The sequence below is a fragment of the Sciurus carolinensis genome, chromosome 8 (genome assembly GCF_902686445.1).
Source record: "Sciurus carolinensis chromosome 8, mSciCar1.2, whole genome shotgun sequence".
Classification (NCBI taxonomy): domain Eukaryota; kingdom Metazoa; phylum Chordata; class Mammalia; order Rodentia; family Sciuridae; genus Sciurus; species Sciurus carolinensis.
The window spans coordinates 6,205,997-6,219,890 of NC_062220.1; the positions used below are offsets into that span (position 1 = coordinate 6,205,997).

At 55.8% G+C, this 13,894-nt stretch overlaps 1 protein-coding gene across 3 annotated transcripts in view; it reads left to right on the plus strand.

Annotated features, from left to right (window-relative positions):
* The first annotated feature begins 254 nt into the window (after nt 1-254).
* Nucleotides 255-13,894, plus strand: part of Kcnh2 (potassium voltage-gated channel subfamily H member 2) — a 31,688-nt gene continuing 18,048 nt past the window's right edge. For 2 of the 3 annotated variants that reach the window (XM_047562443.1, XM_047562445.1), the window contains exons 1-2: nt 255-640; nt 3,449-3,679. In XM_047562443.1, coding sequence (XP_047418399.1) covers nt 565-640; nt 3,449-3,679 — 307 coding nt within the window. In that variant the 5' untranslated portion in view covers nt 255-564. Of the gene's footprint in view, nt 641-3,178; nt 3,360-3,448; nt 3,680-13,894 lie in introns of those variants that run through there. The other variant, XM_047562444.1, reaches the window with a different exon arrangement.

Sequence of the window (13,894 nt, forward strand, 5' to 3'; positions counted from 1 at the left end):
GCTGGGGCTGGGGAGCAGTCCGCGCAGCTCAGCCAATGGGAAGGGCGGGCGCTCGGGGTGGGGGGGAGAGGGCGGCGCTGCGGGCGCGCGGCGGGCGGGAGGGGGCCGGGAGGCGGGGGCCGGAGCCGGAGGGGCGCGCGCCGCATTAACCCTTCCGCGGCCGGGCTGAGCCGCAGGCGCTGCCCGAGCCGCGGGCGCCGGAGCGGCTGTCGGCGCGGCGGCGGCGGCTGCGGTGGGCGGGAGGGAGCCGGGAGCCCGGCGCTCGGGCGGGCGGAGCGCAGCGCGGGGACGCGGCGGAGCGGGGCCGGTGGCTCGGCCAAGGCCGGCAGACAGGTGTGCGGGCGGTCGGAGCTTAAGCGGCTCCAGGCCCGGCCGGCGGTCCGGAGCCAGCAGCCGGGAGCCAAGCGGGGACCCGGCGTCCACAGCCCAGTCCCGGCCCCGCCCGTGCTCAGCTTGGTCGCGGGGTGCGGAGACCACGGCCCGGCCAGGCCACCCGAAGCCTAGTGCTGGGCCGGGCCGGGCCGGGGTGGGTGGGGGCCCGCCCGGCCCGCCCATGGGCTCAGGATGCCTGTGCGGAGGGGCCACGTCGCGCCGCAGAATACCTTCCTGGACACCATCATCCGCAAGTTTGAGGGCCAGAGTGAGTGGGGGAGGGGGCTGGGCGGGGAGGGGGTTTTGGGGGCGGGTCGAGCTCTTCAGAATGTGGATGGGGGGCGTGCCCGGGCCGTGTGCAGCGCCAAGTGCGAGTCACTGGGGGTTGGTGGGCCCCGGGGCTCTAGCCAGGGTTCGTGGGCATGGGACCAAAGGGGCCTGCTTTTGGAGCTTGGGACAGGAGGTTAGCTCAGACTTTTGGGATCCTAGAGTGTATGTGACACCCTGAGTGTGCATGGAAGGGAGGTGGGGTAGAAGTGTGCAGGTGGCCCCAACTTCGGGAGCCTGGAGTGAATGGGGCCCGTGTGTGCAACGACCTGAGAATGTATATGACCCAAACTGTGGAACCCTAAGAACACAGCGTGTGTGCCGATTTTGAAAGCGTTGTACGTGAGAGATGGAAAGTAAGGATGTAGGGTCAGAGCCTAATCTGCTCTTGAGTGTGTGTATGTGTGGCATGTACACATGACCCTGAGCCTGCGTGTCACCCATGAGTTTGACCCTGTGTGGGCTGTGGGTAGGTGCCTTTGACAAGGCTATAAGAGCGTGGGTTCTGTCCTAGGACCCAAGTTGGGCTTTGAGGCTAACGGGCTCTATGGTGTCCCCATGTTGTGGATTTTCCTGCTGTGGGCACTGTCCCCAAATCCCCTTATGGGGACTGCAGCACCCCTGATGCTGGCCCGACTGGGGAGGCTGCCCAAAGTGTCCTAGGTTAGGTGAGAATTCTGGGTATTTGTATGCCTATCCCGAGTCTGCCACAGTGGGTGTGACTGCCAAGGCCCCTGGGAGTGGGGAGAAGGTGACATTCCTTGCCCATGACCCTGTGTGCATAGAACAACGTGTGCTTGTAACTGTGGTGGGGGGAGGGAGGGGTCAGTTGGATGGGCAGCATTGTCTCAAGCAGAGGAACAGGATGATCCTGAGTGGGTGGAGTCAGTGACTTTGGTGGAGGGCCTGAAGGGGGGAGCGACTCTGGGTTTTCCTTTCCACAAGTTCTGGGGAGGCTGCATAGGCATTGGAAGAACCTGGGAAGACCAGGATGGGATTCAGAAGGTCTGGCTTCTGGCCCCACCTCTGCCACTGAGTGCCAATTGACCTTGAGTGACCCTTCCCTTTCTGGGTCTCAGTTTCCACATCTGTGAAGAAGAGTGCAGGCCAAAGGGGCTTTTCAGGTTCCTTCTGTCCCAGTATTCTAGGATCTCAGTGAAGGGAGTGGGGGTGGGGTGGGGCTTGCATTCGAAGAAACTTGCTCTTCTCTCCCAGGCCTGGTTGTGAGGACAAGGGATGGCGTTTCTTCTGTGTGTGGCTGGTGCTCTGGTCTGCCATGGGCTGCGGCAGGAATGGAGACAGAGTTAGAGGGTCTTGTGACCTGGGGTTGATGACTGCCTGGGAGTTTTGGGGGACCTTGGGAACTGGTGCACGGGTGACCCAACTCCAAAAGTAACTTGAGGCCAGGGGCAAGGTGGCCCAGGAAGGCAGGAGGGGGCCTGATCCTGATGGCCTGGACCTACCTGTGTGCCTCTGCTGCAGCAGGCTGGGCCTTGTCAGTGGGACTGCCCAGGGCTACAGCCTGAGGGCTGTGCCTGCTGGGGACAAGAGGAGAGAATTCCAGCTGCTACTGAAAGCCCCAGTATTAAAGGCCAAAGGGGCTGGAACTTCTGTTTATAGAAAGCTCTTATCCCTGGAGAATCTTACCTGGCACAAGCTGAGGCTGCTGCCAGCCTGCTGCTCACCCACCAACCTGGCTGTTGAGGCAGCATGGGGTCGATGAGTCTAGCCTAGCTGAAATGGATCCATTGGGACTTCTCTCCTTGATGGGGCCACTGAGAAAGGCCTCATATCCCTGGGGTCACATCCCTTTCCAGGATCTGTTTTCTTACAGATGGGCCTGGTGTCTCAAGTCCAGCCCTGGGCTCTAGGAATTTCCAGGGTTTGAAGCTGCTGGTTCCTTTCCTTGCTTCCTATGACCTTGGGCTTCTCCTGTGACCCTCAGCTGTTTCTCTGCTTTGTGCCAGACAAGGTTTAAAAGTTGACTCTGTCATTTATGAGCTACAGGACTTGGGCATGGTGCCGAACTTCTCTTGAGCCTGTCTCTTCATCCATAAAGTGAGGACGATGACACCTATCTCACCAGGTTGTCAGAGCACCGAGTGAGAGTAGCACTGTAGGTGCTCTGCGTGTTACTTCCCTCATCCTCTTTGGCGTACCCTTTCCCCAGCCCCTATCTGCCCTTGGAAGGGGTACGGAGGTCCTGGCGGGCACTGACCGCTCAGGATCTACAGATACATGGAATGATTTCCTAGGAAGCACCCACCCCGCCCCCATGCTCCAGCCTAGAGAGCAGGGATCAAGAGGAAGAAGTCAGAGGAGCTGGTGCAAAGGGAAGGCTGGCCGCCATCTCTGGCCCTTCCCAGGCTCCCTCTCCAGGCCCAGTGTTTATCCCTCCGCCGCGGCTGCTGACACGCGTTGCTGACACCAGCCCAGGCTGGCCTCTGTCCGGGCGCGGAAGGGGCGGCGGGCCGCTGGCGGCCTGCCCCGGGGAAGCCACGCAGCCAGCGCAAGGGCCTGGAGGGAGGGTTCCCTCCACCAACCAGGCTGTACTCCGCTAGAGGCACCTGTGTTGGGGCACAGCTGCGCTCGCCCACTGCTGGGGACTCCGGTCCCCGTCGTGCTCCCTGCTGCGGGGAGTGCCTGGACAGCTGTGTGTGGTGAGAGAATGTGGGGAAGGGCTGGGAGCCCGCGAGACTGGGGTCCCCGCTCACGTGCCCGTTCATTCCCGGCCCCCCCCACCCCCCAGGCCGCAAGTTCATCATCGCCAACGCCAGGGTGGAGAACTGCGCCGTCATCTACTGCAACGACGGCTTCTGCGAGCTGTGCGGCTACTCTCGGGCCGAGGTGATGCAGCGGCCCTGCACCTGCGACTTCCTGCACGGGCCGCGCACGCAGCGCCGCGCCGCCGCGCAGATCGCGCAGGCCCTGCTCGGCGCCGAAGAGCGCAAAGTGGAGATCGCCTTCTACCGGAAAGATGGTAGGCGGGGCCTGGGCGGGGTCACGGCGAGAGGGCGGGGCCGAGAGGGACGGGGCTGGGGTGGCGGGGCGGGGGGGGGGGGACCGGAGTGGGGAACTCTGTGGGGGATGGGACCCAGAGTTGGGGGGCGGTAGTAAACCTGGTGGGTTCTGTGCAGAAAGACCCAAGTCGGGGAGTGGCCGTGTGCCAGGAGGATGGCACGGACTGTGTCTCTTCACCTCACTCTCTGATGGGATGGTTTTCCGGGTGGCCCACGGGTTCCTAGGCCGCTAGGCTGAGGGTTTGTCACCTCTGGCCCCTTCCTCTTTGTGCAGGTGTCTAGCTAGGTGGGCTGGAGTGTGACGGGGCTGGGATGGCAGGTGCGTGCGTGGATGGAGGTACTGGTCAGGCTGGGGGCTGGGCGTTGACATTCGGCCCCAGGGATCTAGCTACCCAAGGGCAGGCGCTGCCAGGTGACTGGACCTGGTAGATATCACCGAGGGTGAGGCCATGAAGGGCTTCAGAACCTGCCTCACTCACTGCTGCCTTTATCTCGCTGCCTTTCCCTCCCGCACTTCACCTGCACTTGAATGGAGGTGTGTGCCTCTACCCACAACCTCAGTTTCCTTTGTCTCAGCTATTGGGTGCCCCGCCCCTCCGCCCCTCCTGCCAGGTGTCTCTGCTCAGCCACCGCCTCCCAGCCGGGCTGCTCTGGGCTTCCGGAGAGCGGATAAACAGAGCCAGGCGGGCTGCTCCCACTCTGCGCCTGTCTTGTTGGAGTGGGCTCTGCTCAGGGAGGAAATGCAGGGGGCCTGGAGGCCTGTGGGCATCAGAGAACAGTGACTGCAGCTCTAGAACCTGCATCTGGACTGCCTAAATCCTGCAGCTCACTGCTGTGTGTCCAATACACACTTATTGCCCCCCTGTGAGCCTTGCTTAGAGCTGGGCTTTTGAACATTCAGGACAGACGAGATCTTGCCCACAGGGAGCTTGTCAGCTATGGACAGTACTGCACATTCTGCCTCCTGTTGGGAAGGGGGACCAGTGAGGACCAAACCCTCAGCATGTGTGCTGGAGGGGTTGAGACCACCCTGCAAATAAAGGCTTTTGTCCTCTACCTCCCTGCTTTTGCTGGTGTGCAGTTTGTGGCATCAGTGGCCAGCACCCCTAGGATATGGCCACTGTGATCCTGTGAAAGAGGGCTTTGCTCACAGCAAATGGGGTTCCACTGGTAGGTAGGCAGGGGTGGTGAGGCTAGATGCAAACCCTGAGGCAGTGGACAGATTGTACCTCCTGGATACTGGGCTACAGGGTTCACTTACATTATCTTGTGTAATCTTCACAAAAACCTTAAAAGGCAGCTGCTATATTTATCTCTAGTTTATAGTTGAGGAAACTGAAGTTCAGAGAAATTAAGACATTTCCCCAAAGTCACACCGCTGGAAAGTGACAGGATTGGGAGTGGATTCCCATCTGTCTGACTCTGGCCCTGCCTGCTGTGTATTGCTGTCTCTCATATATTGAAAGCACACCAGAGAGCTACACATTATTTTATGTGAAACTTTATTTTAAAAGTTTGCAAACCACTGGTGTGATGAAAGAATGCGAAAACATCAATCCTGGGTTCAGGTCTAATGTGAGAAATTATGCAACTTAGGTCAAGTTGGTTTGTTTCTGGAGCCTGTTTCCATTTGTGGGCTAGTGTGGTGCTGAGATTTTGAGAGAGTGCCTGCATCGGGTTCTTCCTCCATAAACATCATGCCAGTGCCACTGTGGATGGTGGTCGAGTGTACTGATGGATTTGGCCTCTTGGCAGAAGGGGTCTGAGTGCTTTTGTCTTTGACCATAGTGTGTGTGGGGTCCTCCTGGCCCTTCCTGCTGGCCCAGGCCAGCTCCTTTGGGACCCCTTCTGCAGAGGCGCTATCCTGGGATCTTGGTGACCTTGAGGATCACCTAATCTGGTTCACTTGAGTTACAGATGGAGAAACTGGGGAGCAGCGGTCTGGTTACCAGCATATCAGTGCAGGGAGTGGGTGCAGAACCCAGCTCTCTGTCCAAGTTCAAACTTTTCCCCTCTCCAGGTTACTACTTCAAGTGGGGCACTGACCCAGAAAACCCTATGCCAGCTACTGCCTGTCCCCTTCTTTACTGTTGCCTAGTTTCCATGGGGATCAGGTATCGTCTGTTAGCTAGCAGGCTGGCCTTGGCCCTTGGCCACCTGGGGCCCCATGTATCCTGCCACTCTAGGCCTAGGGTGATGCAGACAGATTTCATCAACCTCTCCTTCCTCTGCCTTGAGACACTCAGTTTTGGTGCCATCCTATGGCCTGACCTGGACTGCATGTGTACACACTGGTGGGTGGTGAGAGGCAGAGGGGAAGAAGGCCAGTGTCACTTCGTTTCTGTTAAGGCCTTTGTCTGGGTTCCTACTTGGCCAGCCCTGAGGGAGTGGGTCCTTGGGCTGCAGCTCTAGGGAGGTGGGGTGGCTGGGGAGGAGGCAGGGCTTTTTGCTGGCAGGCGCCGCCAAGGACAGCTGTGCTGTGTCCGTGCCTCTAGCTAGCTCTGTGCAGTCTCAGGGCCTGGAGCCAGACAGCCCCATTATTTAGTTGCTGGGACTGCTGGGAGGTGGGAAGGCTAGACTGGGGGAGTGTGGGCTGGAGGAAGAGACACAGCGTGCCCAGGCTTCACTGGCCCCGTGTGATGCCCCTTCAAGTCAAGGCCAGGATTAAGATGGATTTGCAAGCTCAGCCCAGTAGTGTGCAGTGGCAGGCTGGGAGGTACCTTGGGCAGCAGGTGTTGGCTGAGTACAACCTGTGTCCCCACACTGCCATAGCTGGACAGGTGTGTCTCTTCCTCTACCAGGCCCAGAGGAAGTCCTCCTCTCCCTTCCATTCTCTGCTCTTTGTTCCCGTCGCTGGGCTGCCTGCCCATCACTGTGCTTTGCTGCCTGCTGTGTCCCATCCTCTCAGCACTGGCCCTGACTCTTCTTTTTCCTTCTTTCTCCTCCTTTCCTTCTTTTTCTTTCTCTTTCTCTCCTCTTACTTCAGCACCCTGAGCCTTCCTCTTGCCTCTCTCCCTCTCTTCTATGGGTCTCTGTCTGGAATCTATATCTCCCCGTACCTCTGACTATTTCGGCCCTTTTCCACGTCCCTGTGTCCCCAGGAGTCTGTGCGTGGGTGGGGACAGGGGTGTCTCTGGGGAAGAGTCTATTAGCTTCTTCACTCCAGCTGCAGGCCAGTTGCCATGACAACAAGGTCAGAGGGCCCCCACCGCAACAGCTGACTCTGAGGCTACAGGGAGAGGCAGGACCTGCGGTCCAGACCTGCTCCCCACTGTGCTGTGACCCCAGAGCCCCAGAGGTGGCCCTATACTCACTAGGCCCTATACTCACCCCCGAGTTGGGGTCCCCAACTTGGACCCAGCCTCTCGGGTGCTCATGCAGGTCCTGCTGCTTCCAGCCTCATGCCACTGGGCCTCCTGCCATCTTCCACATCTTCTCTTCTGGTTCTCTTCCTCACCTTTCCCGGCCCTCCCCGTCCCTTTGAGGCAGAGGTGCTGCTCTGCTCCTGCCAGAGCCTGCCTTCTCCAAGTCAGGTGTGCACTCCACCTCCCCTGCGCCCCGAGAACTTGCACTGGTCTAAGTTGGAAGTTTTTTTTTCGAGGTGGGAAAACTTGAGACTGGGAGGGCAGGGGGTCACAGGTTGGTGCCTGGCTACTTTGTCTGGGTATCAGGAAAGGCACCCAGAATGATTCCAGGAGGAGCTGAGAGCTTAGACAGAAGGGAACATTTTATAGAGGGGCAGAAGTCATCATGGGGCTTCATCTTAGAGACAGGGGTGTCCCTGTCATCCTGGCCAGGACCTGGAGACAGGCAGGTGAGGGCACCTGCAGGATTACTGGGCAGAGGGGCACTGGGCATGCCCTTAGACACTGGCTGCCTCTCTCCACTGAGCACTTAGCTTCCGAGCTGTGCTGTGGTGGGCTGTCCTGGCTGTTGGGGGGCTTCCTGTTCTGTCCCACCAAGGGTGACGCAGGTCTGTTGATGGAGGGGTGCTCTTACCCTCGGTGCACCCTGGACCAGGAGAGTGTGGGAGGGCGGCTCCTCCGTGTTGTGTCTGCTGAAGCCCCCGGGAGGAGCTATGTAAATATTTGTGCAGAGCTGTCTAGGGTGGAAGCAGAGTTGACAGTGGCCTTGGGCTCTGGGGAGGAGGAATGGTGGAGCAGGAGGAGGGCCAGCTTGGAGGCATGTGATGGGGTGAGCATGGGCCTCTTTTCTGCCCAGAGGTGGCTTCCTGTGCTGTTTGATTTGAGGGGTTCCAAGAAAGCCCTTATATGCTTATTCATTTCCCCGAGGGTGCCTGAAAACACCCCCTTAGAGAACTTACACTTGGGCTAAGACTGCCCCTTTTTCTTTAAAAACACTCTTGTTGCCCTTCTGTGTGTGGGCAGGAACGTGGGCAATGTTTGCCCTCTTAGGTGAGGGGCTTAGCAGAATTTCCCTCTCTGACAGGCCAGGAAGCCTGGGGTAGGGTCAGAGAGGAACTGGGAGGGACCCCTGGGACAGGTGGCGAGCATGGGAGGTACATGGGCAGCCACTAGCCCCATGGTCCCCCTTTGCTCATGAAGACCTTTGTGCTGTGTGCTGGTGGTGGCCTTGAGAAACTCCTCTTCTGAGTGGCCACTTGTCTGCTGGCCTCATGACACCTGAAGGCTCAGGCAGTTCTTGCCCCTGACCCTCATCTCCCTCTGCCCCAGTGCTGAGTGAGCTTGCTGCATCTGTCTTCCCCCACCAGGCTGTAAGTGCCACGAAAATAGAGGGTAGTCTGTTTTGTTCTCGGTTGTACCTATGGGCCTGGGGCCTGGTGGGAGGTCAGTATCTGCATGTGTTTGTTGAACAAATGAATGAGGTGGGCAGGATGGTGTGGTAGAGGAGCCATGCTGAGAGTCAGGTAGCTGGGGGAAGTTTCTGGCTCTGTTACAGACTTGCTGTGCGACTGTGGGCAATCACTTCTCGTATCTGGGCCTCAGTCTTTCACCCTGTGGAAAGTTCTGCAGTAGTAGAATGCCAGGCTGGGCAGGATTCTGGGGGATGAGGAGGCCATCAGGCTAGAGGAATGTGGGACCAGGTAGAGGCGGCCTGCGAGGTAGTGTCTAGAGAGCTGGAAGTCCTCTAGCGCTGTGTGTGGGAGACCTAGTGGGTCCAGGGAAGGCATCTGGGGGCTTGTGGCCTCCTCACTTAGAGGAGGATCAAGAAGGCTTGGGGTGGGGTATGGAGCACGCTGGGGCAGGAAGGAGATGGTAGTTTTGGGAGCAGCTCACAGAGGACTTACTGTTGAGGTCCTGCTTCACAGTTTGCAAACTGGAAGTCTTCCTGCGGCACAGACTGCCTCGCAGCTCTCTCAGAAGTAGGGTTCCCTGGTCATTTTAGGGGGGAGGGGAAGCTCTTGCTTGCCAAGGCTGAGGGACTGGCTCAGGTTTACCCAGCTGGCAGAGGCCCAAGGTGTCCCCAGCTCTGGAGTCCTACCCAGTGTGGTCCTCCTGCATTCAGGCTGTCTTGCCTGGAGGCCCTTTTAGGGTGTGTTGGGCTCATGGTCTCAGGAGATCTGGGCTTAGCTTGGGTCTGAGGACCTGGGTCCTCAGTTCCTAAGTGGGATCATAGTGCTTGTCCCCTGTGCTAGGGCGGGTAAAGGTGTTCCTCCAATAAGTACCAATACCAAAAAGCAGCATGCCAACATCAAGGCACACGCCACTTGCCATTCAGCAGGCTGTTACCCTGTGGTGCCAGGTCCTGCTGTCAGACAGTGGAGAGTGGCCGCCTGCCCTGCCCCTGCTGGGCACCCCTGCCTGCCTCTCCTCTCCCTCCCCAGGCTTCTGCTGGCCCCACTCATCTTAATGTTCTTTTACCCTTTCTTTTTCATTTTATTTTTTCCTTTTCCCTTTTATCTCACTCCCTGGTCTCCTTATGCTCCCTGCAGGCAACCATTCAAATGTACTTACTGTGAATGTGTTGCTTGCATATGTTCTTGCAAATGTGTATTTTGTCTGGATAGATGCATATAGATTTAATTTATGCAAATGATACTGTGCTATATCTTGTATTCTGGTGTTCACTTTTCTGAGATAAGAGTGTGCTCTTAAGTCCAGTTGGGTTGCTGTTTGACATCTGGTCTGTGGCTTCCCATTCTGGGATGTAACTTACCTGCCCCCTCTCTCAGGGAGGTACCTCAGGTTGTCTCTACCTCCCTTCCACCAGAAGTGATGCTGCAGAGAACATCCTTATAAATGGATCCTTCCAGACTTGCGTGAGGATATCATGTGATACCTCCCCAAAAGTACAGTTGTCAGATCACAGGATATTTGGACTCTCAATTAAGTCCTGCCAGTCTGTGTCCAAACAGCTGCCCCCATTGCCCCCCATATCCTGAATGGAGCATGAGATTCATCTACCCCCATATTTCTACCATTCTTGGCTTTATCTACCTTCTTAATTTTTGCCAGTCTCATAGGTGAAAGTGAAATCTTGTTGCTTTAATTTGCATTTCTTTGATTTCTAGTGAGTCCAAATATCTTTTAGGCTTGATAGCCCTTTAGGTTTACTTTCCTGTGAATTGTTTAGTTATGTCCTTTGCTCATTTTCCTGTTAAGGTGGCTGCCTTTCATTTCTGTGGATCCGCAGGAGTTGTTTAAGTATTCTAAAAATACAAATGCCTACAGTTAAATATTCAGTATATCCGGGTAAGGTGGTGCACACCTGTGATCCCAGTGACTAGGGAGGCCAAGGCAGGAAGACTGCAAGTTCAAGGCCAGCATCAGCAACTTGGTGAGACCCTGTCTCAAAAGAAATAATAAAAGGGATGGAGATATAGCATATAGCTCAGTCATAAAGCACCCCTGTGTTCAGTTCCCAGAACTCAAAAAAAAAAAAAAAAAAGAAAAAAGAAAAAAAATTAGTATAAGTTCTTGTTGAATCATGATATCATAAATATCTTCTCCCTTTCAGTTCCTGTTCAATTTATCCTACTATACTTAATTTCAATACAAATAAATCAGTGAGTTTTAGCTTTGCTTGTGCTTTTGAAGTTGTGTTGAACATATTCTTCACTCTCTGGAGGTTGCAAAGATCCACCTCTTCTTCTGTGAATGTAGTTGTTTCACCTTTTTCACGTGGGTTTGGAGTCCATCTTGAGCCTTTCTCAGATGTGGTGTCGTGGTGTCAAGGAGGGATCAGGTTTTATTTTTTCCGGGTGATGAGCCAACTTTCCCAACACATCTAGTCTGTGTTTTTCCATTGATTTGTGGGGCCACCTTTAGGAGAGATTGATTTCCCACATAGCCATGGATCTGTCTCTGAGCATTCTGTTTTGTTCCAAATATTCGTCTGTTTTTGCATTAGAACCACATTTACAAACAGCAACAACACCATAGCCTGCAGTATGCCTTATTCTTTTTAAAAGTTGACCTGGTTATTTCTGGCTCCTCTTCTTTATAGACTATAGGGAAAGTTTATTGAGTTCCTGGAAGAAACAAACAAATGAATGAACAAATACTAGACCCTTGATTGGAATTAGATTATTTTGTAGGTTGATTTAGGGGTTATTGACATCTTTATATTTGACCAGTCAAGACCAGGACTGTCCCTCCACTTACCAGATCATTTCTGTATCCTTCATGAGAGTTTGGTTTTGTTTACCCACTTGGCCTTTCTTGGGCAATTCCTAGATACTTTATAGTTTTTATTGCTATTGAATAAAACCTCTTATTTTTGACTGTATTTTCTAGTTGCTGACGGCTGCCACGGAGGAATGCCATATGTGTTCATGGGTTGATCTTGTATCTAGCATGCTTGCTGAGCTCTCTCCTGAGTCCTAATTGCCTATCTGTTGATTTTGTCCACTCTCTAGGGAGATGACCCTATTGTCTGTAGATGATGCCAGTTTTCTTGTTTACTTGTGGGTCATTGTCATGTGTTTCCAGGCTCTAGTGCTCCACCTGACTTCTCAGGGGTTTGCACCAGCACTTGTATTTGCTTGTCTGATTTACAGAACCCCATGGGAGGTCAGGCCAGGGAGAAATTGTACCCTTGGTTTAATGACCAAGGAGCTGTGGGCTGCTTGATAAAGCCTGCCGTGGCAGCACTGTAATTGGGACAGGCTTTATCAGAGCCTCCCCAGGCCCTCTGGGGTCTGCTGGAAGCCAAGATGGAGCTTAGTTCTGAAGCTTACAAAGTACCAGAGGAGGGCAGGGATCCCAGACTGTCCCCTGATGGACAGTGGCAGCTCTGTTTGTCCTTGCTGCCCTGTGGCCGACTGTGTGGGGGTCACAGTCAAGGGGGGCTGAAGGATATCACAGCTGGTATAGTTTCCACTTTGCCCCCTGCCCCTTGCCCAGGTTCCTGGCATCAGCCTCTGTTCCATGGTAACCATTGACTGGATTTTATGTTGCCTCGGAAAGTCACCTGATTTCCCATGGTTGTTCTACCTGCTGTCCCGACTCAGGACAGAGGCTACTATGGGTTTGAATCAGACAAATTCTGTCCTGAAAGGGTGATCAGTGCCCCTGGATCTTAAAAGGAGGTGAGAAAGTAGGGACATGGCTTATCCATACCTGCCATAACTATCACTACCCCTGAGGCCACCAGCTGTCCTTCCAGGCTGTCCACCCAGTGCCTTGCATGAAGTGGGTATTCCTGGCCTCAGGCCTTGACTCTGCGCTGGGGAGAAGCTCTCCCCAGAGGCCAGCCTGTGACGGTCTCCTGTGTAAGAGCTGTGGTTTTGGACATGTTCCCAGAGAGGAGCATCCTTGTGGACCAGGTGGAGAGGTCAGGATAACCTCCACCTGCCTCTAGGGGGCAGTTGGAGGAAGAGGGAGTGGGAGGGGAGAGGAAGCTGGGGTGGGAAGTGCCAGGGTGGCTGCTGAAACTGTGAGTGCAGCCCGCGACGCAGCTTCCCCAGGTCAGGTGACCTTGTCTCACCTTCCCAGAGCTTCTGGGCAGGAGGGCAGGAGGTATGACTCCTGGTTCATACCACATGAGTCTGTGACTGGAGAGGTGGGGTGGCCCCAGGAGACTGGCAGCAGAACAGGCTTCAGCTTTCTTAGGCAGAGCTGGCCTCCTGAGGTCTTGTGGTGGTAGAAGTTGCTCAGCCGCGGGGTGGACTGTGGGTTTGGTGGCGGGTGGAGGTGATGGCAGGGGCTCTTGGCCTCATATGACAATCACTGGCAGGGTCTGACTGGAAGGGCAGGTGGAGGGATCTCTCTGGGGGTGCTGCTTCTGTGGGCCCCTAATCCTGCCTGCCAGGGAGTGTTCCCTGGGACTTTGTGTTTCTCGACTCCTGGACTCAGGAGTGTAGGATTGGTCTCTGATACACACACCCTCTGTTACATACTTGTGCACACACACGTGCACACACACTCGCGCTCACATACCTACACGCATGTATACATACTCATTTACTGGCCTCTCAGACTCCATTACTCTGTCCCCTGGGTCTGCAGTGTCCCTGGCCTTCCCTAGGCCCCCCAGCTGCCCACAAAGAGTGGTGTTAGTGACATGGTGGCCACTGGCCAGGAGCGGCTCCCGCTGCATCGTCCTGTCGCCGCCACCAGGCTAAATATAACCTGACACTGCACAGCCCTGGGCGGCTGCTCGGGAGACAGCCTCTGCCCGGGGCGGGGGACAGGGCTGCCTGCAGCCCCGGCCTCCTGCCCTCGGTGTGACTTTGGACCCATTCTGGGCACAGATTCTCCTGCTTGGAGCGAGCCAGGGAGGCAGCCAGAGTGAGGATGCTGGAGGTCACCTTCCCTGCAGGACCCGCCACCCTGCCTCGTTATAGCTGTGGATGCTTTCACAAGGCCATCTGTCATCTCATCTGGCACCCGGGGCAGGAATCACTTGTCCCTGTGGTACTCACAGAGAGTCTAATCTCCGAGGTGGGTGACCTGCCCATAGTCACACAGCCGGTGAGAGGCGGGGTAGGAGCCCATGTCTGCTGATGGCCAGGACGGAGGAGCTTAGCTCCCCAGGGCTCCCCTGCTGTCTGGTTTGTTTCCTTTGAACACGGGCCCAGTGAGGGCAGCCCTGTCTCGGTGGTTATGTTGCTCCTCACTCTTCACCTGCACGTACATTCTCAGTGATAATCTGGTGGTGAAGGAGCCACAAGGACACCTGGTTTACAGATGCCTCAGCCAAGAATGACCTCAGGAACTTGCCCAAGGCCACTCAGGTCATCTGCAGGCCCC